Genomic DNA, 26858 nt, shown 5'->3' on the forward strand with positions numbered 1-26858 from the left:
AGGTGGTGTAGAAGAACAAACACAAAGAGTATTTTATTACACAACATGGCTTTTGCAGAATCTCCATGTCCCTTCTTCCATTAATAATGTCCCAGTTTATAAGCTGCATTAAATCAGGAGCCTCTGCAATGCAGGAATATGGCATTAAAATCACAGTGATGTAAAAAAAACCTGGGTGAGAGCAGAGTTCTCCACAGCGTGGCTGTGTAAACCATGCAGAGGAATTTAATCAGCAGCACAGGAGAGGGAAGGGGAGCTGGAACACGCCAGCTCCCATTTGGCTCCAGGCCGGGGTCACGGAGCAGGTACACGGCTCCTCCGGGATGGGAGGCACAAGGAACAGCTGGAATATGGTGCAATTGTGAAAAAATACCAAATAATGATAAGCAGGCAGCGTGTGAAATAACAGAACTGTGAGAGGAGCCTCAACACAACGGGGGCAGGAATTGAAAAGAAACCAGAAATCAGTTGGAAAGGTGACCGCGAAGAGGAGGAGGGGGCTGTGCTTTATCTCAGGAAAGGGAATTTAAACCTTGGGGGAGGTGGGTTAAGAAAGAGTTCAGGGACTGTTCTCTGCTCACCTCTGGCTCCTTTTCCCCCTCTCCCCTCTCAGATGCCTACGCCAGAGGCTCGGGCTCGTCGACCTCCAGCGCCTGCACCCTGTCAGCCCTCAGCACAATCATGATCTCCCTCACAGCCCGCTCCAGTTTATGACAACAATGACATCGAGGACTTCTTCTTTATAATATAAGCAACATTTAGCTAGTTGTTTTGGAGACACCCAGTACTAAGTAATATTGTGGTTTGAGTACATCTTACTACTGGAAAAAAAAAATGTTTATGCTTCTTTAGGAATGGCATTATACAGTACTTCCTCAAAGCAAATATAGCTTTGTCTGAAGTTTCCTTGGAAACTCTGCAATGCACTGAAAACATCTGTAATACGATGTTACCAAAGCAGTTTACATATGTCCTTATATGCATATTTTTTATTATATATTTAGTGTTTTATAGAATTTTTTAAAGTTAACATATGATGTAGATATTAATTTTTTTCCTCTGCTATAAAATGCTACGGACGACATTATCACAAAAATATTGTTTGGGATTTTTTCCTTTACGACGGAGAGCTCCAAGTTGTTCTTGGCAAACTGGCTGGAGTTGACTGTACAGTTTTACAGGGCAGAACTGATCCAGACCCGGATTGTAACAGGCTGAGTTTCACTGGCAGTTCCAGCGACTCCTGTGTTGAACCCAGGGCTTCTAACACAGCTTTCATCCTGAGCTCTGAGCAGGACAAACTCAAAACACTCAGAAGAGCAGAATTTTGGAAACCCACGTGGTTTTTGGTTGGTTGTGGACTACAGGACACCTAGCCAGTATTCCAGCATTGTGCAGCGAGGAGGGGCTGTGAAATTGCTTTGCCTTGATGATAATTAGCATCAAATTGGGTGGGGAAATGAAGATCCTGCAGAGCTGTGACATCTGTGGTGACACAATGGGATGGCCGCCGGCCTTGTGTTGGGTGCACAACCAGCCTTTGGAGATCTAATTCCAAGGAAATTCCTCACGTTTGGGGATTCATTCCGAGGAAATCAGAACACGGCCACTCTGAGACAGAAAGCTGCTCTGGGCTCGTTCTTTGGGACACAACTGCTCATCCTTGGTAACTCCAGACAACGCTTGGGAACCTGGCCCGGAGCGGGAGCGGTGCTGCCCCAGCTCCGGGTTATCCATGGAAAAGTGGGAATCTCCCAGAGATCCCGCTGGAAGTTTGCCTTTCCTTAGAAACCCTTCCCAGATGCCTGGAGGCAGAACAGAGTCACACCAGAAAACGACAATATCCACACTGGAATAATTCTTCTCAAGAGAAGGACTGTTTGTTACTACGGGGAATTTTGTAAGTTCAGACGGGATAACGCTGGAAAAGGCAATGGAATTTTCTATACAATTTTCAACTTTCAATGCGCTGCAGTGGTATTTTTTTTTCTCCTGATAGCTTGAATTTGCCTGTAACTTGTCTCTTTTGCTTACAAAATAATACAGTTAACTTTTAGACCTTCTAAATATATTTATTCAGTAACTCATAATCAGGATTCCACTTGTGTAAAAGTCAGGGTTGTTGACCAGAGAAATATTGTCAGTATTTCAAGCCGTGTTCCTTTCTTAGTTTGATATGGTTACTTCTATGTAAAAAAAATAAAATAAGTAAAATCTTAAAAAAAAAAATCCACAAAACAAACAAAAAAAAGAAATAAAAAAAAAAAGCTTCTGTAGTTTTCTCCCCAGTGTAAATGATATTTATCAGTGATCTAGCAGATGTAATCTTTTTTTAAAGGTATTGGTAATAAATATTCTGTCATTTGTAAAGATACCTGTCTTCCAGGAGCCTTTTTCCTCTGCTTTTTGTTTCTGCCCAGTGGAGACATTTCCCCTCAGAGCCTGCTGAGACTGTTACTGATGTGAAGATACAAGAGTTGGTTTTAATCAAAACTTTGTGAAGGCAGAAAAAAAAATCTATTTATATGCCTCTGGTCTAATTCTGCTCCCAAAACTGACCAAAAAACACGAGCAGGCAACTTTTGGGTTTGTTTTGTAGAGCTGTGAGCTGTCCAAGCTCATGGGGATGGAGCATCTCTGACCCCGTGGCTGGAGCAAAGCCCTTCCAGGCACTGCCTCTGCTTATCCTGGGGATTCTTGAGGATTTTGGGACCATGGCTTGAAACCACTAAATCCACCAAGCAACATTTCCAATCCTTTCAGGGCAGGAGCTGAACGCTGCTCTCTGCATTCCCAAGGAGCAACGCTGCACTTCTGGGAGGCCTGTAGGCCTGCCAGGGGACTTCAGCCTCCGCCATGGACTCCTCTGACATGCTGTCAATCAACCCCAGAGCCACGCCCCCTGTTGACCCATTGGCTGTTCAACCCCATTAACCATATATGGTCACAGTTCTAGCAGTTTCTTTGTTCTTTGTACTCTCATTGGTCCATACACCTGTTTATTTACCCATCTGTTTTCCTATTGGTCACTGTAATAATTTTCTTACCCACACCTTCAGGTGATTGGTTGTTGTTGTTAGCTCCTCCCATTTGTAGCAGTATATAATTCTGAGGGCCCTACACCTCTCCGTGTCTTTGTCCCTGACTCTTTCAGGGTGTAGAGGAAATAAACTCCTCTAGAAATCCATACAGAGCTAGATTTAAATAACCAGCTGTCTTAGAGGCTCTTTTCCAAGCTTTTTTTTTTTTTTTTTTTCCCCTACACAGCTCTTGTGCCATGAGCTTCAATCCTGCTTGAGCTGGAACTTTGTTTGGTAAGAGGGCACCTGGTGGAGGCAAGTTCTCATCCCCACTGGGAACAGGGACACAGAGAGGTGACACAGAGCCCTCTCCAGCACTGGTGGGTGATGTTGTGGAGCCTCTCAGAACACGGAGTCGTCGAGGACGCTGCAGGAGAGGCCTTCAGCCAGGCTGCCCACCTCGGTCTCCGTGGAGCTGGGGCAGGTCCGTGCTCTCTGCAAAGCAAACACCCCTTGGAGCTGGGAATTGGGGGGTGGCTTGGGCTGGGGGAGAGCTAAGAGTTCAAATTGGTGCATTTAGAGAGGGATTAACCCAAAATGTTTCATGGCTGAGGAGCTCAGAAGCATTGGGTTTAGCAGGAGGATTTTCACCCTCTGGCTGAAGCTCTCACAGAGCTGCTCCTTCTCTTTTCCTCCAGCCCTGCATCCCCAAACTCCCCATTTGCCACATTTTACCATAGTGGTCACACCTCTGTAGCCAAGGACAAGGAGCCCAGAAGGAGCTGGAGGGCACAGAATCATAAAATCATTAAGGCTGGAAAAACCTCCAAGATGATCAAGTCCAACCTTCAGTCAGATCCCACCACACCCACCAAATGCTATCCCAAAGGGCCACATCCAAAAACTGAGTGGTTTTTGAGCTCTTCTGGGGATGGTGCCTCCACCACTGCTCTGGGGAGCCTTCTCCAGGGCCTGGCACTCTTGCAGTGAGTGGTCATGGTTTGAGGAACAGGAAATTTTCTGAATACAGGGCAGCAAAGCCATTTATGGGGCCACACCCTGGCAGAGCTGCACAAACAGGTGCTGCAGCAGTTGCTGAGCTGCTGGAAGCCCTGCAGGGTGGCAGGTGACACTGCAGGGACCAGCAGGTTCCCACGGGCCACCACCTGCAGGGCTTTCGTCACCTCAGCCCTGTTTACACCAAATTTAGGAACTGAGTGTCCCCAACAAACAACTTCCCTCTCCCTGGTGGCCTCAGCAGGGACCTGGGTCATGTCCTCAGCCCTCCTTGCCAGTGCCACCAGCCTTGTGGCCATGGTGCCAGCAGAAGGCCTCTGGCTGGTGTCACCCACCACGGCCAGCTCACTTGAAGAGATGGAAAAAAAGGCAGAGCTGCTGCTGAGAATGTGAACCTGCCCTTGCAAGCTCACGTTTTCCAGCTGCAGCATTAATATTTGCTATTTCTCGTGTTCTTAGTTGTGATGCCCTAAGTCATGGTATTTTGCACCATTTAATTAAAAACAAACATTATATGATAATTTTCTAAGCCTGTTTCCTTGACCAGACCATGGAGTAAGAACAATATGCAAAAAAGCAAATCCCTGTTCCAAGGGGACAAATGAAAATCAAGGTGCTGAGCAGCCCTTCCCCTGAGCAGACAATGAGGGGTTTATCTCATCTGTAAGATAAATGTATTTATCAGAAATAACAGCAAACCCAGAAAGGCTTAAGTCCAGCTCAACAGCAGGAGCAAAACACTGAATTGTCAGGCTGAACAAAAGCAGCTCTCCAGGAGCCACCCTGGAATCTCTGTCCGGCTGGGGAGAAACCGCAATTCCTGCAGAGGGCAGAGCCACAGGTGAGTCGGAAATTGAGTGTAGGGAAAAAATAACCGGAATGGAGTGTGGAATGGAGCTGGCAAAGGGGAACCTGGAGCAGATTCCAGCTGGAGTCTGGAATGGAGGCAGGAAAAGGAAACCTGGAGTGGATTCCAGCTGGAGTCTGGAATGGAGCTGGCAAAAGGGAAAATCTGGACTGGATTCCAGCTGGAGTGCAGAATGGAGTTGGCAAAGGGAAAACCCGGACCGGATTACAGGCAGAGTCCAGAACGGAGACGGCAAAAAGGGAACCTGGAGCGGATTTTTGCCAGAGTCTGGAATGGAGTTGGCAAAAGAGAAAACCCGGGCTGGATTTCTCCCAGATTCTGGAATGGAGTTGGAAAAAGGGAAAACCTGGACAATACCACTTAACCCTTCTGTCCATTTTTAACCCTTCCCAAACCACACCATCTGCAAGCAAAGCCAGATGCAGAGCTGCAGCAGGCTGGAACCTGTCGTGGGCAAAGGAAGCGGCCACACAGCAAGGTGAGAATTTACCACAGCAGGGAGGATGGCAAAAACAGCCTCAGGAATTGCTAAATTCAATGGGTTTAGTGGCCATGGGGTTGGACTTAATAGTCTTGGAGATCTTTCTGAGATTTAATGACTCTATGACCCTCTTTGCTCATAGCCTTACAGGGAAAAAGCAGCACACCAACAAAAGCATTCATTTTAGTTAAAATAAATTTTTTAAAAAAGAAAAAAAAAGTTATTTTACCTCATAGTCAACTGGGAAAGGGTCTCGGAATTTGTTGCTGGGTGTTGGGATTGGTGGGAACAGTTTACTCCAAACGTGGTTTCTGTAAGAAACAGCAGTGGAGGAATGAGAGAATTGCTGCTCCTAGGAAATGAGGGGCCCAAGCAGCAGCACGTGCTGAGCCCAAGAGCAGCCAGCTCTGCCTGCAGCAGGGATAATTGTTGGGACCTTAACTGCTGAGTTAAACTTTAAGGGTTTTTTAATGTGATATTATAATTATATATACATAAAACACTATATATATATATATATATATATATATATATATATATATATATAATATATATAACACTTTATAATTTAAATTATATACTTATAGTTTTAGTTTTATTATTTAATTTTGGAAGTTTTTTCCTATGCTTTTAGATTAAACAAAGTGGGTTTTTAGGGGTTAGTGTTTGTTAGCACAGAAAGTTTAAAATTCTTCGCAGTTAGGGTTGGAACAGATAATGGTCCCCACTGGGGCTGGGCAGCTGTGCCACTCCTCACGGGACACCTCTGGGCCCTGGGGACAGGCAGGTGACAGGAGGAGGATGGCTGTCCCCATCCATGCCAGGGTTTTTGGGGCTGCCTGGGCAGAAATGAGCTGCTCTGATCTCTGTTCACACTGCTGCTCCTCCCAAGGGCTCTGCTGTCAGGTGCCTCCTTTGGCCAGCCAGGACGAGCTGCCTCGTGCTCAGGCTTTGGTTCCTGGACATGAACTGCCAGTGCCTCGTGGCAGGAGAGCAACCACAAATAATTGTGTGCCAAGGGAGCTGGGAGCAGGCAGGGGAGGGCACCAGGGACAGCTGACAGCAAAGGGTTCTGCTCAGTGCTGTGATAACTCATCCTGCTCACACCCCTGAGACCCCCTCCCTGCCTGCCCCTCCCTGGGCTGGCAGCACAGGGGTTTTTGGGACAGCAGAGGGAGCTTTTCCTTCTGTTTGTACATGGCAGAGCTCAGGTCTCACATTCCAGGTGCTGAAACACCCTCGCTGTCTCCAGCCCTGGACAGCACCATGTCCAAAAGGAGCAGGTTTCAATGGGAACTTGGCCTGAGTGAAGAGGATTCAGCCCAGAATTGGTATCCAGGGTTTGTTGTGGAGGAAGCAGAGATAAATTCGGGCACCAAGGGCAGATCTGCTCCTCTGCCCCCTTTATTTTGTGACAATCCCCCTGGCTGATGTCTGCTTAGTTCAGTGCTTATGTTCTTAGGACTATTCTTCTTCCAGAAGCTTTCTGAGTTCTGTCAAGTTTACCTTTATCCTATTACTATTCTCCTGGTGAGGAGAAATAATATTTTCTGTCTATCAGCTTGGAGCTAAACCTTCCTGGCTGAGCTGCTGTTGCCTTGAAGGTGACATTGATGCTTCATTAATTATCAGGGGAAGGGAAGGGCACAGCACTGCTCACCCCACAGACACGAGCTGTGGGATGTCTCCCTGTGCTGCAGGGGATGAGGCTTTGGGGGAGGGAATTATACAGCCAAAAATGGGAATAAAAGCAGGGTATGAGGTGTTTTGGGGGAAACATTTGCTGTTTGGTTTTTTTGGTGAAATGCTGGACACAGCAGAGCCACTGCTGGGTGCAAAGGAGCAGCCAGGCTGTTTGCTCCCCACCACTGGGGTGGGACAGGAAAGTGGCTGCTGCTGGAGCTCAGGAGTGGGGCAGGATGAGTGCCAATGCTGTTACTGCAGCACCTGGCATCACCTCCATCACCTCCACTCCTCCCAGCTCTCCTCCTTTGTGCCCTTACCCAGGGCAGATTTGCACTTCACAGCTCCTACACCTCACCAGCTCTCACAAACTTCTCAAAAGGCCACAGCATTCCACCTGCAGCTCATTTCAGATCGGATTTATGCCACTGCTGGGCAAAGGACCCAACAAGAGTTGGTTCCACTTGGGATTGGTGTCATGCTGTTTGCCAAGAAAAGATTTTGATGGAGCCATGTCAAAATTATTTATTGAGGCAGCAAAAAGCATAAATTACATGTCACTTCTGGAAGGGGAGCACTTAAGAAAGGTGCACAAATGCCCACAAGAAATGAGGCAGAAGTGTGTCCATGGGGGCTGCTTTGCCCCTCAGGTCTTTGCAGGGAGGAGTTGCTGGGGTGGTGCCCTCAGAATGGTGCTGTTCTTTTTTGGAGGTTACTGAAAAGTCAGAGTTACGTGGTTAAAGATCTTGTCACAAAGAGCATCCCAGGTGTCTCTGTCTACACAGGTTAAGGCACAGCCTTTTTCCAGTGTCACTGCTTGGACCTTCAGGCCTTGGACACTCCCCATGGGACCCTCATGCCTTAAATCAACATTTTGGGGTCTGAGTTTTGTGCTGTGTCTGCCTTTCTGAAATTCCCACTCTTCCCACAGGCTGTGACATGAAAAGGCTGGAGGTAAACAAAGAGGAACAAGCAGGAGAACAAGCTCTCCTTGCTCTGTGATGAGACTGAGGAAGTATTTGTTTTAGCTCTGTGTCGGAGTGCCTCCCCTGAGATTCCCCCTGGAGTTTTTCCGAAGCTGGCTGGTGACTGCTGCTCATGGGGTGCAGAAGAGGGGGGTACCTGCATGACCACACTGATTTTGGGGTGTGGAGGGCACTGAGTGCCCTCATGCCAGAGCAAATTACTGACACCATCCTCCTGTGGGCTCACCTCCAGGAGAAAATGTTATTCCTAGGGAAGGACAGAAGCTGCTCTCTCCTACAGGCAGAGAGCAAACCAGGACATTCAGTTGTGGTTTTTATCAAGACTCTAACCCCATCAGCCTCTGCAAGTGAGTGAAGGGAAAAGCCTGCCCAAACTGTCCCAGAGGGCCCCTTTGCCTTGCAGCACTCCTCCCAAATGGTGGGGCTTTAACCCCGATGCCTGCAAGTACACAGAAAAATTTATGGAGCTCTTTGCTGTAATGAAATTCCTTATAATGGCTGCAAATCGCACGAAATTTGAAACGATTCTTGAATCGCAGAGTGCACTTCATGAATTTTCAAGAGCAGTAAAAACAGAGAGTACTAATGAAACTGTGATCTAGGAAACCTGCTCGATTTTTCTTTTTTTAATATCTGCAGGTACAACCCTGTGTTTCATCTTCTTACACTTCCCCATCCTCCCAGGGCAGGCTGGGGATTGGAGAAGGAGCAAGGAGCAGCAGGGAAGGGTGGAATTAGGTGAGCAGCTCCATGAAATTCAGACTAGCAGGGAGGTAAAATTTTCATCATGTTGGCAAAGAGAGAAAATAATGAGTCTTTGGGTGTTGGGGAATTTTATACTGGAGAGAAACTCCTGGGAGCAACCAAGGTAGCAGCAAGCAGCTGAACCTGGACAAGCTCCCTGAAATTTGGATTAAAATCATACAATGCATTAGTACAGCATCTCCAGGTTGAGGAGAATTGTACCCTGGATTTATTTCTCCCCCTGTGTGTGTTCCAGGACCTCCAAAGGGGGTAAATGTAATATTCAAGTGCTGTCAGAACTCCACAGAAAACATGGAGCAGTGTGACTGCTGCTAACTGGTGTTGGTTCTGCTGTCCCAAAGAGAGAGGAGAGAGCTGGAGATGATGCTGGAGCCGGGGAGGACCTCCAGCTCCAGCTCAATCCATAACAGAATCATGTAAGTCAGACAAATTTGGGGATTTTCAGTGAGACATCAAGGCTGCATAGCTGGGGACAAGCGTGTGACACAGGAATAAATTCGCTGTGCTGTTTCTGCAGAGCCCTGCTCAGTCAGCTCCCACAGAGAGAGTTAATCTCAGTTATCCTCTTGGAGCATCCTGTACACAACACCTTTATTGGATAAAGGAAACACAGCACAGAGAGGAAAACAGCCAAGGATGCATCAGGATGAGCAATAAATAAAAAGGCATTAAAGAAATTAATAAGGAATTAGCACTTCCATTAAGGGGAGATGTGTTTATTGTGGACTGGTAATTGCTGCTTGCTGCGTGTTTCAGGGAGAAATTTCTAATTACATGGAGCCTTTAATTCATCACTTATGGTTTGACTGTCACAGACACAAATCCAAAGTGTAGCTGTGCTTCCTCACTGTGCATTTGGGGAGTTTTGGCCTTTGCTGTATAGCATCCAGAGCCAGAGTATAATTAAAAATAAATTCAATATTCCAAATACTCAAAGCAAACACCAGAGGTCTGGATATTTTGGCCATGAGGGATGCACTGAGCAGCTTTGGCCAGGCATAAATGAAGATTCCTGGGGAAATCACTGACACAATCAGGTGCATTTAATGAAGAAATGAGACAAGGGCAAACAAACTTTAACAAATTCACCTCACTCAATATATGGGTTTGTTGTATAAGATTAAACTGAATACCTCTCTTACCCCACCAATTCTGCTGAATGTTACTGCTGATAATTAATGAGGCTGATTATTTTTGCTTTGGGTATTTAGGCAAACTCAGCTTTTCCTCAGAATTAGGCAAAGCTTGTGATATCCCCCCACACTTGTTGAATGCCTGATCCTTGGTTATATTGTAATAAAAAAAAGCTAATACTTACATTTGGCATATTATAGCAACAAGCAGCAATGTGCAGGACGTGGTCACACAGAGCAGAGTGAGAATCCAGGCTGTGGAATTCTCCAGTTTGTTTTGCCCTGAATTTCAAGGGGAAAAAAAAGAAATTAAATGTATTATTTTAGTACAGATTATTTGAAACATGTTTAGAATGTAAATATTGTAAATATTTAATTAGCTGTTTAATGTTGTTGTATTCAGGTCACAAATTAACATGCAGATTTTGAAGATTTGATACCTAGAATAAGAAATTGATTGTAGAGCTTCCATGGCACTGAATTTCTGATTTCAACAATAATTTTCTATTACTTTGATATAAAGGAGAGAACAAGTAGCTGAGAAAGTGGCAGGAACCTGTATTGTGCCAATGAACTGCAACAAGCCCCTAAAAACTCCTTTCCATGAGGAAAAACTGCATTAAGTGGTCCTGCTCTTGGATATTGTTGAGATTTAAATAAATTTTTAGGGAAGACCAATTTTGTTTTGCCATCAGAGTGGATTTTCCAAGTTTGCTGTGTGAGCCAGGTGGGGAGGTCAAGGGGATGTGTTGGAGAAAGGAGGCAAAACACTGCAAATGTGAATTCATGGTACAAGAGGGGAAATGTAGTAAACAGGAGAGTGTAACAGAGTATTTTTTAAGTGAAAACAAGGAAGTTGAGAAACTCCAGAGATAAGAGCAAAGGAGGATGTCTATAAGAACAAACAGTTGATAACGTGCAGTGATAAAGCAACTGTTATTTCCACAACAACTTGGTCAGCAAGCAGGAAATACAAAACAGCCTGGGGCAAATGATCAGGCTCCAAAAATGCTAAAATCATGTTCTTTTTTTCTCCCAGCATTTAAGGACTGAGAGAGTTTCAGTAAATCTAAATTCAAATCCCTGTTTTCCTGTTTCCTATTAGAATTTTGTGATGTTGGGCACTCTCCTGATTAGGCAGCATTTGTTCCCCAGCATTGGGGATGCTAAAAGATGTTAAAATCATGCTCTTTTTTTTTCCCCTCAGCATTGAAGGGGTGAGATAATTTCAGTGAACCAATGGCCTCTCATATTTATTTCCAGCATGAACATCACAATGAGGGCAGGGAAAAACCTGAAAAAACTGCAGTGATGCAAGAAAAGGCCTTGAGTTTAAAGCAATCCCTGGAAATATTCACAAAGCATTGCCTAAAACCAATCCTCTTGCAAGTAGTTTATTTTTAATGGAACGGATTTAAATCCCTTTGGCATTAACAAGGCAGGTTTTTCCTTCAAATCCCTGTTTTCCTGTTTCCTGTTAGAATTCTGGGGTGTTGCACAGGCAGCACTGCTCCCAGCGGTGGAACAATGGGAATTCTCACCAACATAGATGGTTTCACTCCAGTCACTCCAGGCCCCTGAGGCACGGCAGAGGTGGTTGTGCTTGGCCCTGATCCTGATGGAATATCTGCTGCTGGCATCCACCCGCAGCTGGAAACTGTTGGAGGAGATCTTCAGGATCTGTCAGGAACACAATTTGTGCTCTCAGAGATTAATTAACACTCAACCATTCAAAAAAAACCAAATTTACACCATGTTTATCTTTTTATTGTTTTTATTGACTGCGAGCTGCTGGCCTTGCTTTGGAGGTAAGAGCCCCATTTTTATAGGTCCTAACACACCAATATTCCAGGGAAAATTCCTGGGAAATGCCTCATTTCTCCATTCTTCCTGCAGATTCTCAGTGCAGCATTTTCAAGATGGTAAAAACTGTTCTGAGCCCAAATGCATAAGCTGAATAAATCCAATTTTGTCCTGCTTTCCCAAGTTCCTTGGGGATGGTTTGTTGCAGATTGAAAAGGCATTGAGGAAAAGAGGAAGGCAAATTCCAGCTGGAGAGGACAGGAGTGTTGGATAATCTTGGATGCTGGAGGAGCAATTACCTGCTTGTTGCCTGACTTCAGGTTGATGAGATAAAATTCATATTCAAAACATTCCTCGTGGAAAGGAGAAATTGGCTTCTCCCACATGGCCAGGAGGTCGTTTTGCTCCAGGGATATGCTGATGTTTCTGGGAATATTCACTTTCTCTGCAAAAAGAGAACCATACAGGTGAGTTATTCATAGAGACAAGTTTAAATACTAAAAACCTGGAGCATTTCATAACCTGATAGTGTTTCAAAGTAGGACCTATAATTATTGAATTTATTTCCCTTTTTGGACTGAAAAGATAAGGATTTAGGAGGAATAACTATATTGCTGGTAATAGTTATGGGAAAACAGTTTGGAAAACCCACTTAAAAGTTTTGGAAAATTAGGTTACTGGAGAAAGAGAAATTTATTAAATTAATTTCCATAGAAGTATTAAATTAATGATAGAATAGTTAGAAAAATTTCATTTCCAGAAAAAAGAAAATACAGATGTAGCCAGGAAAGTTATTCAAAAATGGAAAAAATTCAAAGGAATTCAGCTGCTGTTATGGGGATGATTTCTAAGAAGAAAATTTGTGATATTTTTCTCTTAGTGAAGTCATGAAAAAGAGAACTATTATCTGTTTAAAAAAAGAAAAACATGGAACTAATGCGGGAGAGTAAATTATTGGTGTAGATGAAAGATGACAGGATATTCCCTTTTTATTATCATGGCTGATATTCCCTTTTATTCCAGACTAATGCCTTCCTTTACAGGACAGGGTTAACTTGAACATCATGTGTCTTACTCCTTTTAAATGAAGGCTGCAAAATTATGGATAATAAAAACAGTGTTTTAAAGTATATTGGCTAAATCAACTGAAAATTACTATTGGAAATAATGCTTTGGCTAACAGAATAACTAATTGCCTTTACTAGCTTTTAGTTTTGCCATTCTATAATTTCAAATAGATTATTAAAATCAAATTTAGCTAAAACAATCCAGTTATTTCTTCCAATTCCCTTAAGATACTATACAAAATCAACACATCCTTTCACCTGCATCAAGAACCACTCAATCCAAAAGAACTTCCTCACATTTTGACAATCCTGCCAGTCATTTTTGGTACTTTTTTTAATGTATTCCTACTCACCGATGGCGTTTTGGTTAAATAACTGCTGAAAAGGCTTGATTGCAGCACGTTTGCTGGAGCCATTGATGTGAATGACAATGAGGTTGTCAATCTCACCAGGTTTAATCTGAGTACTTGAAAACCTGCACTCGGTATTCCTGCTCCACTTGTCCTTGGTGTAAGTGGGACATTCCTCTGTGTGTGTCTCATACCTAAATTAAAATGCTGGTGAGACAAATGCTCCTAAAGAAATTCATAAAATTCATAAAATGCTCCTAAAGAAATTCACTGCTGCCTGGAGAAGCAGCAAACACCAACCTGTAAAAGAGGAAGTATTTGGTGTCTTCTGGAGCCCCTTGGCCAGGGAGCCAAGTGCAATGGAGGGAGACATTGCCAGAGATGGTGACGTGGGTGACACAGGACAGGTTGGTGACAGAGGTCTCTGCAGCACCTGGAGAGGCAAGGAATTACAGGGCAGAAAGAAAACCCCACTGCAAAAATCATAACAAGTTCCTGTTGCTAAAGTACTTTGATTCCAGTTTGGGCCATTGTAGCTGTGTCTGTTGTATCCAATTCTCCTCCTTTTTTGTTCCAGTTTGGGCCACTATAGCTGTGTCTGTTGCATCTAATTTTCTGCCCTTTTTATTCCAGTCTGGGCCATTATAGCTATGTCTGTTGCACCACATCACACAGCTCTGTGGCTTGGGAAGGATGCAGATTCCCAAGCAGTGAGTAAACCTGTGCCACACAGAACAGTGTATTTCATGTGGAACAAGGCAACAATATCCTAGGTGCACCATGCTGGGTTAACTCAGCCTTAGCAAGGCATTGTTAGAAAATTTTATAGGTGTTGTTGACATTTTGCACCTCCAGATTGTATTCCAGGCTCCAGTGCAGTAGGGAAAGGTCTGGACTAAATCCTTTTGTAGCAGGTAGAGCGGAAAACGCTGTATTTTTATTTTAAAGAAATAAACCTGTCACCTTTTAATGTTTAACCCACAGATTGGGGCAGAACACAAACTCCAGGCCTTCCTTGGCTTTTCTTACCTGGCAGAGGTGGGAGGTTTCCCTCCACCCAGTCACTGCTCATCTGGAGGTCCTGCTGGAGGAGCAAGGTGCGCACGCGGGCGGAGAAGCCGTTGTGAAGCGCCGCTGTTCGCACACTGTGAGTCCTCCTGGTGTCATACTTGAAACAGAAAATATCAAATAACCACAGGGAATGGGAGGCAAAATAAGGGACCTGCAAAGACTGAGCCTCACACTGGGGTAAGTTCAGTGAGTTGAATGGGGAGCCAGTGTTTAAAGCCAGGATCCATCGTCCCCTCGAGATGAAAACAGCAATTCCCAAGGCTCGTCCCAGCAGGGCTGTGTCCACAAGGGTGGCTGAGAGGGAATCTCTGCAGTTCCCAAAGCATGGGTTTAGATAAAAGAGAACAGCAGGATTTAGCCTTCTTAGGATCCTTGATTTATTTTTCTCTTACCTCTTCTGGCTCAGGGCTCAGGATTTTCACATCGTATCTGATGGTGGAGTTGTTTTGTTCCTGAGCAGGGTTTGGCTCCCAGTGTAACAGCACTTGTCCTAATGCAGAGACTGTGAGGGTGAAGTTAACAGGTGGCAAAACCTGGACTGGAAAAGAGAAAACAGAAATATCCATCAGTGTCCAATACAGTGAATTGTTTACAGCAATACCTCTTTGCAAGCAGTGAGCAATACAAGCAAATAATTTCATCTCAATATTATATTCTCTCAATAGCTCCTTGTAAAATATTTCTAATATTTGACCAAAAAAAACCCTTTAAATAACCAAAACCCATCAAATAAGAGTTTATTAAAACTTAGCTTGAAAAATGAAATTTTTACAACAGTTTCAACTAGAATATTACTGTGATATATTACATTTGGCTTGTTAATTATGTTCAGAGTTTTCATCTTGGTTGTCATTGTCACAGAGACAAGAAACGGGGCTGATGGAGTGATCAACTGCATGAACAATTCTCACCCACATCAGCTTGCTGGAGAGGGCGGCATGGGGGGCTTTCAAAGATTTCAAAACAGCCACAAGAAGCTGCATGTGAGAGTAGCACCAAAATGATGAACAGAGGAATTAAGCACAAATGGAAGAAAACACAGAAGGATGGGAAGGATAATTTAAAATGACAGGGCAAGAAGGATTCCTGGAGCTCTCTTGGAAATGAGGAGGATCTCATGCTGGGGGAAATGTTAGCAAATAAATAGCAGGGCAGTGAAATAATCAATCTGCTCCCCTCCAGCTCTTCAGAGCCTGCTCTCCCTTATTTGCAGTTGAGGGCCGTCAGCCCTGGGAGTGCCCAAGGCCAGGTTGGATGTGACTCTGAGCAGCCTGGGACAGTGGAAGGTGTCCCTGCCCATGGCAGGGGGTGGAACTGGATGGGCTTTAATGTCCCCTCCAACCCAAACCATTCTGGGATTCCATGATCAGCTCCCACTTCTCTTCTCCTGTGATTCCAGCCTTTGATGCCCAGGAGTTCACACTGCAGTAGGAAAACTGCCCTAAAAAGGCTCAGAAAGTCCCAACACAAGTTGTTTCCCCATGACTGGAGATTCTTTCCTCCCACAGCAAAGCAGGCCCCAGCTGGGAACAGTGTGGGACAGGGCACAGTCCCAGGAGGCAGGACAGCAATGGGCCCATGGCACACCAGGGACTGCTCCATCCACGTGTGGAACAGTGCCCAGCACAAAGAGGGACCTTGGGCACCCACCAGGGCACTGCCCTGAGGAAGCTCCTCACCTCCTGCACCTTGAGGTGTGTTTGTTGTCCAGAGGAGGAACAGGAAAACTGACATCCCACTGGCCATCATCTTTGGGTGGTGGATGGGCACAGCCAGGCATCAGCACACCAGCCTTGGCACCATCTCACAGGAGCTGAAAATGAGCACAAGCCAAGGGTTAAACACCCAACCCATGGATCACGATCTATCCCCATCATCAAAGCACTGAAACTGCTGCCTTGCAGGGATAGACTCTTCTTTTCTTGCAGGAAAATGCTTCTTGTGAGACCTAAATTTAATACAGGTACGCAGAGCACATTTCATCTTGCTTCCTTTGCCAGCCCTCTCTGAAAAGCTGCTGCTCTCAAAACTTCATGAGGGGATGTTCAGGGCATCCGTGGAATTAGAGCATTTCTCCATGGAAGGTAAGTCAGGTTTGTGTAGACTGGTTTGGGGGGAGTCCCATTTCCTCCAAGAACAGGAATAACCATATTTTAGCTCCCGCTCTATATAAAATAGCTGCTTACTGGGATTTACTGTCTAGTTACTCCTCCACTAAAGCTCTCTAAAGACACAGTCACTGCTCATCTCAAGGCTAATTCTCCACTCTTAATTATTGGATGTAAGAGAAACTGCTTTGTTCATTTCTGATTTCAATGAACAACAATTTTTAATGCTTAAACCCAGCATTTTCCAATGGATTGTTCCATGAATTACTGGGAGAAAAAAAAAAAAATAAATCTCTGTGTAATCATTCATGTATAACCTAATATAAAAATGGGCATTCAGAACAGCAGCTTTCCAAAATGTTCCTACTGAAGAGAAATGCACCCCCCAGCCCAATCTCAGCACCTCCCTGGGGCACTACAGCAATTGCTCACATGGAAAACATAATATTTTCCAATGGTAATGAGCAGGAATAACCCAGGGACTGGAAGCACTCCCACTGATCACAGTTGGAATAATTCTGCTGTACAGTAACTATTTTTCAAAGTGCAGTCTGAGTGCTGAGTTCATTAAAATGACACATCATCTACAGTAGAGTGTGTTTTTAATGTCCAAGTCCCCTCATTATCTATGTTCACATTTTGTGCCTCTCTGCTTTCCTGACAGCCCAAATGTGCACATGGCCAGCTGAAATCAGGAGTTTGCTAATGAATTATTCCTGGGGAGCCAGGGTTTGATTTTATGTACATTGGGTTATGGAATGACATCCTGGCCAGGCGTTTTGGTTCTCCCAAAATGTAGCAAGTCACAGACAATGGGACAAATATTTTTTACAGCACATTTATGCCTGCACAAATTACTGGCATCACGCTTTCTTTGCTGCATCCTTTCATTTACCTGATGAGACCAGTAAATACTCTAATAACTTTTTTCTCCATTTAGAAGTAAAAATTCATTTTCCTCAAATCCCTGAAAATAAAAAAAAAACAACTTTGAGAAAGAAGCTTCATTAGTTTCATTGTTGAGAGCATTCACTCATTTTTTCCTAAAATCAGCAATAATTTCAGTACCTTATTTTTAAAAAATCTTTTAAAAGCCTCATGTTTTGCAAGTGCTTAACATTCACATCTACTTGAATAATGTCAATGTGTTGGTTTCAGGCATTGTCATAACTACAACAGCTGACTCTCTCTTGGGTTTATTTAAAGTGAGTTTGGCTACTTGTGGATTTTTTTTAATTTGTCCACAAAAAGTTAAGGGTTCTGATTTTCTTTTCCCTATACTTTCAAAAAGATCCTAAAGATTATTTTTTAGGCCTAAAAGTATTTGCATGTATTACATCTTATATTTTCTGTGCAGCACGTTATTGAACTGAAACTGGGTATAAAATGTTACTGTAATTCAGATGAATCCTAAATTATTATCCTGTTCTTTTCAGTTTATTTTTTCTTGCTTTGTTTTCCAAAATGCTATTTGTCTTTTTCTTGCAGCCAGACTAAGATTGACAGCCCAGCTTTTGGAAGCTGAATTTCTGCAGCTGTGTAAGACCACAGCCCCTGAGAACAAACCACAGTCTGTGATCCCTGCTTCAAGGTAGAAATTGCTGAAAAGAGAATCAAAATAAGTGTACGCAAGTAAAGGTGGTAACTAGAAGGCTACAGGAGGATTGTGCTCCTCACAAAAATGGATATGGTAAGTTTGCAGGACAAAGTTTTGGTTATATAAGTAATAAGCAGAGGGTAAAGGGGATATCCCTTTGTGCAAGGAATATATTCCTTTTAGAAGGACAGTAGAAATCCAAAAGCACAAAAACCAGCCTCCTAAAAGTAATGATTGTCTCCCTTAACAGCTGATGTGTCCCAATACCTCACAAGCAACAGAGAAGCAGCAGATTCCAGGTGCTTTTCCCAGTGCAAACTGACTTTAAAAAGCAGGAGCTTTGCAGTTCAAAAGCAGGCACAAGGCAGACCCAGAGCACGCCCGACACCCCGGGAGGTTACCTGGGCATCTCAGAGTCCTGCCAAGAGCTGGGTCTGTCTGTTCCCCGTCCCCTGGGTGCTCTCCCTGTGGGTTTCTTTTATAACTGCTGCCTCCCAAGTGCCAGCAGGGCTGGTACCTCAGAAGAGATGGCAGAGGACAAATTAGATAAGCACGCCTTGAAAAAGGGAACTGTGTTCATTAAAATGACACATCATCTACAGTACAGTGAGTTTTTAATGTCCAAGCCCCCTTATTATCTATATTCACATTTTGTGCCTCTCTTCCACGGGGTGGAAGGCTCCATACAGGCATGGTCCAGCCCAGAAATGGGTTATTTTATTTATTGAGCATTAATTATATACAATGGTCTGAGAGTTCTCTGATGACTTTTCAAGAGCAGGAATGTGATGACTGACTGCAAAGAAATAACCCACAGCCACACTGCTGATACCCCAATGTGTTCTTCCCCTAGAAAATCAAAACCAGACATTGCTGGAGAACTGTGCATGTTTTATCCAGGTTTTTTTATGCAATCTTGTCCAAAGCTCTGGCCATCCAGCCATGCAGCATTTTGGGAAGTAACCGGTACCAGAGCAAAACCAGCTTCCTAACATTGTGCTGAGAGCTTTGAGCTGAGATCCATAGGGTTGGATAACTTCTGCACTGCCCAGAGAAGCTGTGGATGCCCCATCCCTGGAAGTGTTCAGGGCTGGATGGGGCTCGTGGATGTGTCCCTGCCCATGGCAGGTGGTTGGAACGAGGTGATCTTTAAGGTTCCTTCCAGCCCAGCCCATTCCATGACGCTGTGATGGTACTGCAGGCTCACAAACAGGACAGGGAACAGAATCCAACCCAGGGAAGATCCTGCAGAAAGTGGGGCTGTATGTGATGGAGTTACAGGAAGGATGAGGAGAAGGCTAATGACTCACCCTCATTAACAACCTGTCATCCAAGTTATTAATGTGCAGGTGACACAAGCTTGGAGGGGCGAGTGCTTTGGGGCTCAGGACACAATTAAAGCTCCTCCCAAATTGGTGAAAGTGGGTGTAATTCAATGTGGACAAGATATGAACTGCATTTAGACATTATCAAGTGCACATTAATAGCTGTAAATAATCAATTATCACTCATATCACTGATATCTGCTCCACAGAACAGGATGGAGTTTTGGGTCAGGAGGAATTCCCATCCCTGGGGTGATTTAAAGCTCTATGGTTGTGGCACGTGGGGACAGGGTTTGGTGGTGAGCCTGGCAGTGCTGGGGAGCAGCTGGACTTGATGATTTCAGAGGGCTTTTCCAAAATTATGACTTTGTCATTTCAATGATTCAAACATTTAAATGCTACCGAATTCCTTCTCACTGGGGGGAGAAGAAACTCATCAATTCCATCTGTTATTTTGCCATTACCAATATATGTATTTTCCTCCCTGCTATAACTCTTTTTCCCATTGTAAGTCCTTTTCTCTAAACTGAGACAAAGCCACGGTAAATATTTTAGGTCTTTTATTGAGTGCTCTGTCCATTTCTGTCCCCTCAGTTTGGGAAGGACATTGAGGGGCTGGAGCTCATCCAGAGGAGGCAGCGAGGCTGGAGAGGGGCTGGGAACACAAACCCTGAGAGGAACCAGAGGGAGCTGGGGGTGCTCCCCTGGAGAAAAGGAGACTCAGGGCTGCCCTCCTCACTCTGCACAGCTCCTGAAAGGTGCCTGTGCTCAGCTGGGGCTGGGCTCTGTCTGCAGGCACTGACACAACCAGAGCACACAGCCTGCAGCTGCACCAAGGGAATACAGGCTGGATATTAGGAAAAAGTTCTTTACAGAAAGGTGATAAAGTTCTGGAATGGCTGCCCGGGGAGGCGGTGCAGTCCCCATCCCTGGGTGTGTTTAACAAAGCCTGGATGTGGCACTGGGGGCCAGGGTTTAGCTGAGGGGTTGGGGCTGGGTTGGACTCGATGATTTTGACAGCCTCTTCCAACCTGGTCATTCTGTGATTCCGTGAGGGTTTTCACGAATCTCTCCCGGCTGAGCGCAGGCGGGGCGGTCCCGCTGAGGGAGCGGGGGCGGAGCGGGGCCCGGCCCGGTGCCGATCCCGGTGCCGATCCCGGTGGTGCCGCCTCAGCGAGCCCGGCCCCGGGGCGGTGCCGCTCCCCGAGCCCGGCCCCGGGGCGGTGCCGATGCCGGCGGTGCCGCTCCCCGATCCGGCGCCGCTCTGAGCTCATCGCGCGGCGCCGCCGATGCCGGAGCTGGGCCGCGGTGCGTGAGCGCGGGGCCGTGCCCGCGGATGTGGGCTGAGCTGTGGCTCGTGCCCCGCAGGGCCGGGCTGCGGCTGCTGCGGCGGCGGCACGGCGGGAGCGGCGCCGGGAGCGGCGCCATGAGGCTGCAGGCGCCGCAGTTCCAGGCGCTCTTCACGCCCGGGCTGCGCAGCGTGGCCGGTGAGTGCGGGGAGGAGGCCCCGAAATGTCCCTGAGCGCAGCCCCGGGGTGCTTCGGGTTGGGAGGGACCTCAGAGCCCACCCAGTGCCACCCTGCCATGGCAGGGATACCTCCCACTTCTGCTCCGGCCCGGCCTTGGGCACTGCCAGGGATCCAGGGCAGCCCCAGCTGCTCTGGGAATTCCATCCCAGCCCCTCCCCATCCTCACAGGGAAAGCTCACTCCTGAACATGCCCTCCTCACCTTATTGCCCTTCCCCCGTCACTCCATGCCCTGGTAAAAAGAGCATTTTTCTGCTCCCATGGCCTTCTCCATGCTGAACTCCCTCAGGGACAGGTCAGAGCTCGTGTTTCCCTTTGTAGGCTGATTCTATTATGCTCTGTTGTTCCTAGAGAAATTTAGGCTCATGGTTCACTGTTCTCTGCTGTAAATAATCTGAATTCTTTTCCCTTGTCAGCCCCTGACTGTTCAAATTGATCCCCAGCCCAGAGTTCCCAGGACCAATTAGAGACCTGCCAATAGTTAAGTTTCCAGAAAAGCTTCAGAAAAATAAATCAGAATGACAGGGAACATACCTGTGGGTGCTCAGCTGTGCCACAAATTAGTGCATTTTGCATGAAGCTGTGAGTTATTTGCTGCTTTCTGCATAATTGAGTGTTTATTCCTCCATCTGTGATCTTAGTTTAGTGAGAAGGCAGGTTATGGCTGATTGTGCCGTGGGTTTACTGCTGTTTGCTTTTCCTTCCCTTCCCAGAACTGTTTGAGAAGAAGAACTATGAGCTGAGGATAGCAGGAGGGGCTGTGAGGGATTTACTGAGCGGAGTGACACCGCAGGACATCGATTTTGCCACCACAGCCACACCAGCAGAGATGAAGGAGATGTTCACAGCAGCTGGGGTCCGTCTGATCAACAACAAAGGAGAAAAACACGGAACCATCACTGCCAGGGTGGGTTTGGTTCTTTTCTGCCTGTCTGTGGATGTCCAGTAGAAAATTTGCTCCTTATTTCTTAAAGTATCACAGCAAGAGTTTAAATGAGACCCTTCTTTAAAGCCTGGAGTGATTTTTTTTTTGATTATTCATTGTAGAATTCAATAATTATCATATTTTAATGCAAGTAACTCATTCGTGCTGCTGTGTCATCACCAGAAAAAATAATGTTGGCTGCCCACGCATGATCCTAATGTTTCCTGCTCCTGATTTCCTCTACCTTGCTATTAGTCCACCTCCTGCAGGAAGATTTCTGTGTAGAAAATAAATAATGTCAAGCTTATTTTCCGAAGTTCTTATTTCTCAGCTCTGTATGAAAACCCTGCACCCGTTGCTGTGCATGTGTCCACCCACTGGACACAAACACAGGGCTAAGAAATAAGCAGCTTTTGCATTTAATTTCATGTGATGAAGTTAATTTCAGCTGTGTTGAAGTAACGCTGTCTGTGGGATTTGCAGCTCCACGAGCAGAATTTTGAAATCACCACTCTCCGAATCGACGTTGTCACCGACGGGCGGCACGCAGAGGTGGAGTTCACCACGGACTGGCACAAGGATGCTGAGAGGAGGGACCTCACTGTCAACTCCATGTTTTTAGGTACATTTGAAAAACAATGTGGATGAAGCAGTGGATTTGAGTTCTGCCACTGAGTTCTGTGTCAAAAATCTGTACAAATACATGGGGTGATCTGGCAGACCAGCTCAAACCACACAACTTCTCATTCCAAATGAGAGTGGTTCATTGTGCCAGCCACGTTTGTAAATTGATATTCTGGTTTTTCATTGGTTTCTAGGTTTGGATGGAACACTTTATGATTTCTTTAATGGCTATGAAGACTTGAAAAACAAGAAAATCAGATTTGTGGGCAAGGCAGCTGAGAGAATACAAGAAGATTATTTAAGAATCCTGAGATACTTCAGGTAAGGGGTTTTGCCTTTCCTTGATAAATAAACTGTACAAAGTTTCAAAAACATGCAAAAAGATACCAGTGATGTAAAAGGAGTTGTAATTGCCATATTTCCTTTCCAACCTAAATGATTTTATGATTGTAAGTGGAATAAGTTGTATAATTGTAAGAATTATTTTTAATTGTGTTTTTTTATTTTGTTTTAATTGTTTTTAATTATTTGAATAGTTGTAAGTGTTCTAATATAACATCCAGGGCTTTTATTTGGCAGATTTTATGGAAGAATTGCAGAGAAACCTGGAGATCATGAACCTATTACACTGCAAGCAATTAAAGAAAATGCCAAAGGCTTGGCTGGAATATCAGGAGAAAGGATTTGGGTGGAACTGAAAAAAATTCTTCTTGGAAACCATGTCAATCATTTGGTTCAGCTTATGTATGAGCTGGATATTGCCCAGTACATAGGTAAAGTGAAATGAAGTTTGATTTCCTACTCCTGAATCTTATACAGAAAGAATTTTGTGCCAAATGAGATTAAACTTGGGTTTACACAGAAATCAGATTTTATTTTTATCCTGTGCTAACACCCACTTTTCTTGTTAACAATTCTTTGTACTTTTTGTGTGTTTTTAGGGCTACCACTTGATGGGAATTTAGAGGAATTTGCCAGAGTCAGTAAAAACATCCAAAATCTGTCTCCAAAACCCATGACTGTCCTGACATCCTTGTTCAAGGGGAAGGATGATGTCACAAACCTGGACCTGAGGCTGAAAATCTCCAAGGAAGAAAAAAACCTTGGCCTTTTCTTGGTGAAGCACAGGCAGGAGTTAACCAAAGGCTCAGGGCCAGAACCACTTAGACCATACCAGGACTTCCTGATGGATGTGAGTGGAGTTCAGACTGCTCCATTTGGGGCTGCACAGGGAGCTGAATTCATTGGAAGGCATTCCTCAAAAACAAACCTGCTGTGTTTTAGCAGTTCTGAGCACCCTGTGCTCTGGAATTGCTCTGCAGCAATTTTTGGACTGATATAAAAGTCAGGGTGAAAAATGTCTCACATTCAGTTTCTTGTGACCTTACCTGGGACTGGCAGTTTGCTGTGCTGTCCTGCTGAGATATGAAAGAGGAGCTGGACCTCAAGAATTTGGCTTTTTTCTGTATAATTCAGCTTTGAATTGTGACTGGAAAATCAGTGCAATTCCTGCTGTTCTTCCCAAGGCAATTTTTAGGTGATTCGGAGGCGAATTTTTAGGTGGTTTTAGGGACTTTTGGGTGATTTTGGGGATTTTTATGGTGATTTTTTGGAGTGATTTTGGGTGATGTTCCTTAGGCAGCCTGGGATGTTCTTCCACAGCACAGTGAGGTCATTTCCAGCTGTATTCTGCTCATGCTGAGGGCAAGGACCCATCCCCAGGGCCAGGCCTGTCTCCCTCAGGAAAGGGATCACAGCTATTACCTGGGATTCTCCAAGGATCTCCCAGAGCCTGCAAGACTCAGTTTTAACTGTGAGGCAGGAGAGAGCCTTGCTCCCTAGTCCCAGCTTGGCCAAGGTCTTGCCTAAGCAATACTGAGCACACTTTGAGCTGGTTTTGCTGTTTCATACTGAAACCTCTCTTTTTTTTCCTTTTTTTCTCCTAGTCTAGGGAAGCTAACACCAACTCCAAGATCTTTGAGCTCCTGAAGTACCAAGGAGAGGAGCAGCTTTTGAAAGAAATGCAGGACTGGACTGTGCCCTCCTTCCCTGTCAGTGGGCACGACCTCAGGAAGATGGGGGTGTCCTCTGGCAAGGAGATTGGGACAGCACTGCAGCAGCTGAGGGATGAGTGGAAAAAGAGTGGGTACCACATGGATAAAGAGGAACTGCTGAGCTGCCTGAAGAAGGTGTAAAGTGAATAATAACAGAACTGTTTGTGCCCTGATCTGAGTGGAACTGAGCTCCCAGGAAACTGAGCCTCTCACAGCCAACTGAGCATTTGTCACATTTAATATTTTCATTACTAATTCCTAACTTCTGCAAGGAGAGGTTTCATTTTGGAATGATGTAAAACATTGTTTGCCAAATCCCACCCTCTCAACCTCTTTGCTGATAAATATTTACTATTTTATCATGACTTAGGGCACGAGAGGTGACAGCAAGATTTTTCTCCTTCTGACTGTCTATATAAAAAAAAAAAAACCACCCCAAAATCCCCCCAAAAAGGTTGTTTGCATCTTCTAGATGAAATCATGGAGGGGTTTTTATGTGCCTAGGAGAATGTGTGGAAATAATGGGCTCTACCTTAACTCTTTTTGTACTTAAAGCTGGATGACAGATGGAAATACTCACTCCAGCCGTTCCCAACAGCCTTGCCATGGAAAACCAGGCTGTTTTCTAGGACTGTTTTTATTTTCCAGAATTAGTTTTAGGTTAAAAGGATGACTTGGCTGAGTATCATGAATTTGCAGTAGTTTTTCAGCAACTTACCACTGAGTAAACTAAATCCACAGCAAGCTGGTGAAGGTTCTACATTGTATTTTCAACTTCAGGTGTGAGACAAACTATTAATGTTAATTAAGATGAACAAGGGGAGATCCAGCTCCTTGTCTTGGGAATTGGGGATTTGGAGCAGAGCCATTCCTGGGCTTTATGAATGTCTTCCTATCCCTGGGGTTTGTGGTGTGCTGTTAAAAAGTCTCTTGGAGCAGCTCTTGTGTGTATAAATCTTATTGCAGGTTGAACTTTTCCTACACAACCATGGTAAGAAATAAAATCCTTTGGATTTCACTTTCCTTGGATATCATTTTGCAACACTAGATGGCAACACTGGAGCAATGCTGGAATAAAATCAGCATTTTGGGCTTTCACACAACTTCCCAGCTGCCCTTGATTTTCCTGGGATGTCTGGTCCTTTAAATAAATTATCCTGAAGGTGCCTGGGAATTTGAGGGAGCCAGGGAGGGAAAAGGGAAAGTGCTGTTTGTTAGTAAGGCAAATCTCACAAGAACAGGATGGTGCTTAATTTAATGAGGTGATTAAATTGAAGCCTCCTTTGTGTACTTTCTGGAACTACTGAAATCTTGGGAGGGAGTGACAGAACTCAGGGCTGTAGAGTCCTTTCAAGATTTCACCAAAGTGCAGCTTTAGGGCAATGGTGTGGAGATGGAAAATATGAACACTTACCCAACATTGCTGTCAGGGGCCAACTCCCCGTGGAGAGAGGATTTTTAAGGAGAAATCCTGAAATTTATGGTCTTGGCATGGACCAAATGGATACTCTGGACAAAGCTGAGCAGGGAGATCTTCCCATGAGTGCTGAGCTTTCATTTCCAGCTGTTTGCCAGCCCTGAGAGGGGCTGGGGGTGCCTGGGTCCAATCCTGCTCCCAGACTTAATCACTGGTTTATGTCTAAAGGATTTTCAGCTCTCAGGGAACCTTTGCACAACTTTGTCCCCCAGGATTAAGGATGACAACCCAAATCATGCATATGGACAGCAAGGAATGATTTATTGAAATTGATGCTGGCAATGATTAGCCTGAAAAGACTTTAATCAGAATTATTTACTACACAGTATAGGTGCTGGAGAGTGCACTATTAAATCAATCATTTCAAAGCCAGTTTAATTAGTAAATAGAAACTGATGGGTTTAATTGGAGATTATTTGGCCAAGCTGGTCACCAAAAGCAGGGGGAAGCCCATTTCCTCCTCACTGATAACACAAAGGATCCTGTTAGAAAACAGCAAAACCAGATTATTGCACAAGCACCTTCATGAACAGCCCTGCCTGGAATTCAGTGCAGGGAGCACCTCTGTTCCAACACCTCTTTAGAGATCAGCCCCTGCTTGAGGTTTCCCATTGGTCTACTGAGCATTTCTGTTTATCTTCAAGAAAAATTAACCCCTAGGAAAATGAAAGGCATGAAATAAAATATATTAATGTATTTCAGGCAAGCAGTGCCAGCTTGGGATCTGGAAAAATGCTGGGTTTAAATAAACTCCTTTTTAGAGTATGGGCTATTTAAATAGCAAATGGGCAGAAAGGAGATGAAGATTGATACACACATGGTCAAATAAAGTTCTCCAACAGATTATCTGACTAATTAAATGATATTCACAGTGGTTTTAATTACCTGACAACCTCCCCTCTCTCCATGTTACTCCTTACCTTCTCTGCCATGGGCCAGTCCAGCCAGCAGACTTGGAAGTGAAACTTTTACTTTTT

At 44.8% G+C, this 26858-nt stretch overlaps 3 protein-coding genes and 1 long non-coding RNA gene across 15 annotated transcripts in view; 3 read left to right on the top strand and 1 right to left on the bottom strand.

Annotated features, from left to right (window-relative positions):
* The window catches only part of LOC135308221 (contactin-4), a 269514-nt gene extending 267142 nt beyond the window's left edge, over positions 1-2372 (top strand). For all 3 annotated transcript variants that reach the window (XM_064433116.1, XM_064433118.1, XM_064433119.1), the window contains one exon: positions 614-2372. In XM_064433116.1, the coding sequence (XP_064289186.1) occupies positions 614-714 (101 nt within the window). In that variant the 3' untranslated portion in view covers positions 715-2372. The remainder of the gene's footprint in view (positions 1-613) is intronic.
* Positions 2163-21460, bottom strand: IL5RA (interleukin 5 receptor subunit alpha). Of its 10 annotated transcripts, none has more exons than XM_064433133.1 (13): positions 21336-21460; positions 18351-18466; positions 17248-17319; positions 15924-16057; positions 14637-14782; positions 14203-14341; positions 13474-13606; positions 13177-13367; positions 12056-12201; positions 11495-11633; positions 10139-10235; positions 5616-5697; positions 2163-3515 (listed from the first exon to the last, which is right to left on the bottom strand). In XM_064433133.1, the coding sequence occupies exons 4-13, from the start codon at positions 15991-15993 to the stop codon at positions 3423-3425; spliced, it is 1236 nt and encodes a 411-aa protein (XP_064289203.1). In that variant the 5' UTR covers positions 15994-16057; positions 17248-17319; positions 18351-18466; positions 21336-21460; the 3' UTR covers positions 2163-3422. The 10 variants fall into 10 exon arrangements, with proteins under 10 accessions (XP_064289203.1, XP_064289201.1, XP_064289204.1 ...); XM_064433131.1 differs by lacking the exon at positions 21336-21460 and adding an exon at positions 20306-20422; XM_064433134.1 differs by lacking the exon at positions 21336-21460 and adding an exon at positions 20306-20399 and having other exon boundaries at positions 18351-18459.
* LOC135308227 (uncharacterized) lies at positions 3369-15099 on the top strand. The gene is made up of 5 exons (XR_010368765.1): positions 3369-5383; positions 8001-9236; positions 11435-11761; positions 11850-12223; positions 14158-15099. It is a non-coding gene; the product is annotated as an uncharacterized LOC135308227 (long non-coding RNA).
* Positions 20526-25422, top strand: TRNT1 (tRNA nucleotidyl transferase 1). Its single transcript, XM_064433128.1, has 7 exons — positions 20526-20761; positions 21515-21708; positions 22210-22348; positions 22545-22671; positions 22930-23123; positions 23292-23542; positions 24297-25422. Exons 1-7 carry the CDS (start codon positions 20611-20613, stop codon positions 24543-24545), a joined length of 1305 nt encoding a protein of 434 aa, XP_064289198.1. The 5' UTR covers positions 20526-20610; the 3' UTR covers positions 24546-25422.
* The last annotated feature ends 1436 nt before the right edge of the window (positions 25423-26858 follow it).

This window comes from Passer domesticus, chromosome 9, assembly GCF_036417665.1.
Source record: "Passer domesticus isolate bPasDom1 chromosome 9, bPasDom1.hap1, whole genome shotgun sequence".
Taxonomy (NCBI): Eukaryota; Metazoa; Chordata; class Aves; order Passeriformes; family Passeridae; genus Passer; species Passer domesticus.

What these genes read in the sequence shown, in the direction of transcription:
- IL5RA (XM_064433133.1), bottom strand. Translation starts at nt 15,993, where the DNA reads ATGATGGCCAGTGGGATGTCAGTTTTCCTGTTCCTCCTCTGGACAACA. An exon ending in CACACCTCAAGGTGCAGGAG is followed by an intron (nt 14,783 to 15,923) that starts GTGAGGAGCTTC and finishes TCTCTTTTCCAG; the next exon opens with TCCAGGTTTTGCCACCTGTT. An exon ending in CTTTCCCAGTTGACTATGAG is followed by an intron (nt 3,516 to 5,615) that starts GTAAAATAACTT and finishes TTTGCTTTGCAG; the next exon opens with AGAGCACGGACCTGCCCCAG.
- TRNT1 (XM_064433128.1), top strand. Translation starts at nt 20,611, where the DNA reads ATGTGGGCTGAGCTGTGGCTCGTGCCCCGCAGGGCCGGGCTGCGGCTG. An exon ending in CGGGCTGCGCAGCGTGGCCG is followed by an intron (nt 20,762 to 21,514) that starts GTGAGTGCGGGG and finishes TTCCCTTCCCAG; the next exon opens with AACTGTTTGAGAAGAAGAAC. An exon ending in ACCAGGACTTCCTGATGGAT is followed by an intron (nt 23,543 to 24,296) that starts GTGAGTGGAGTT and finishes TTTTTCTCCTAG; the next exon opens with TCTAGGGAAGCTAACACCAA.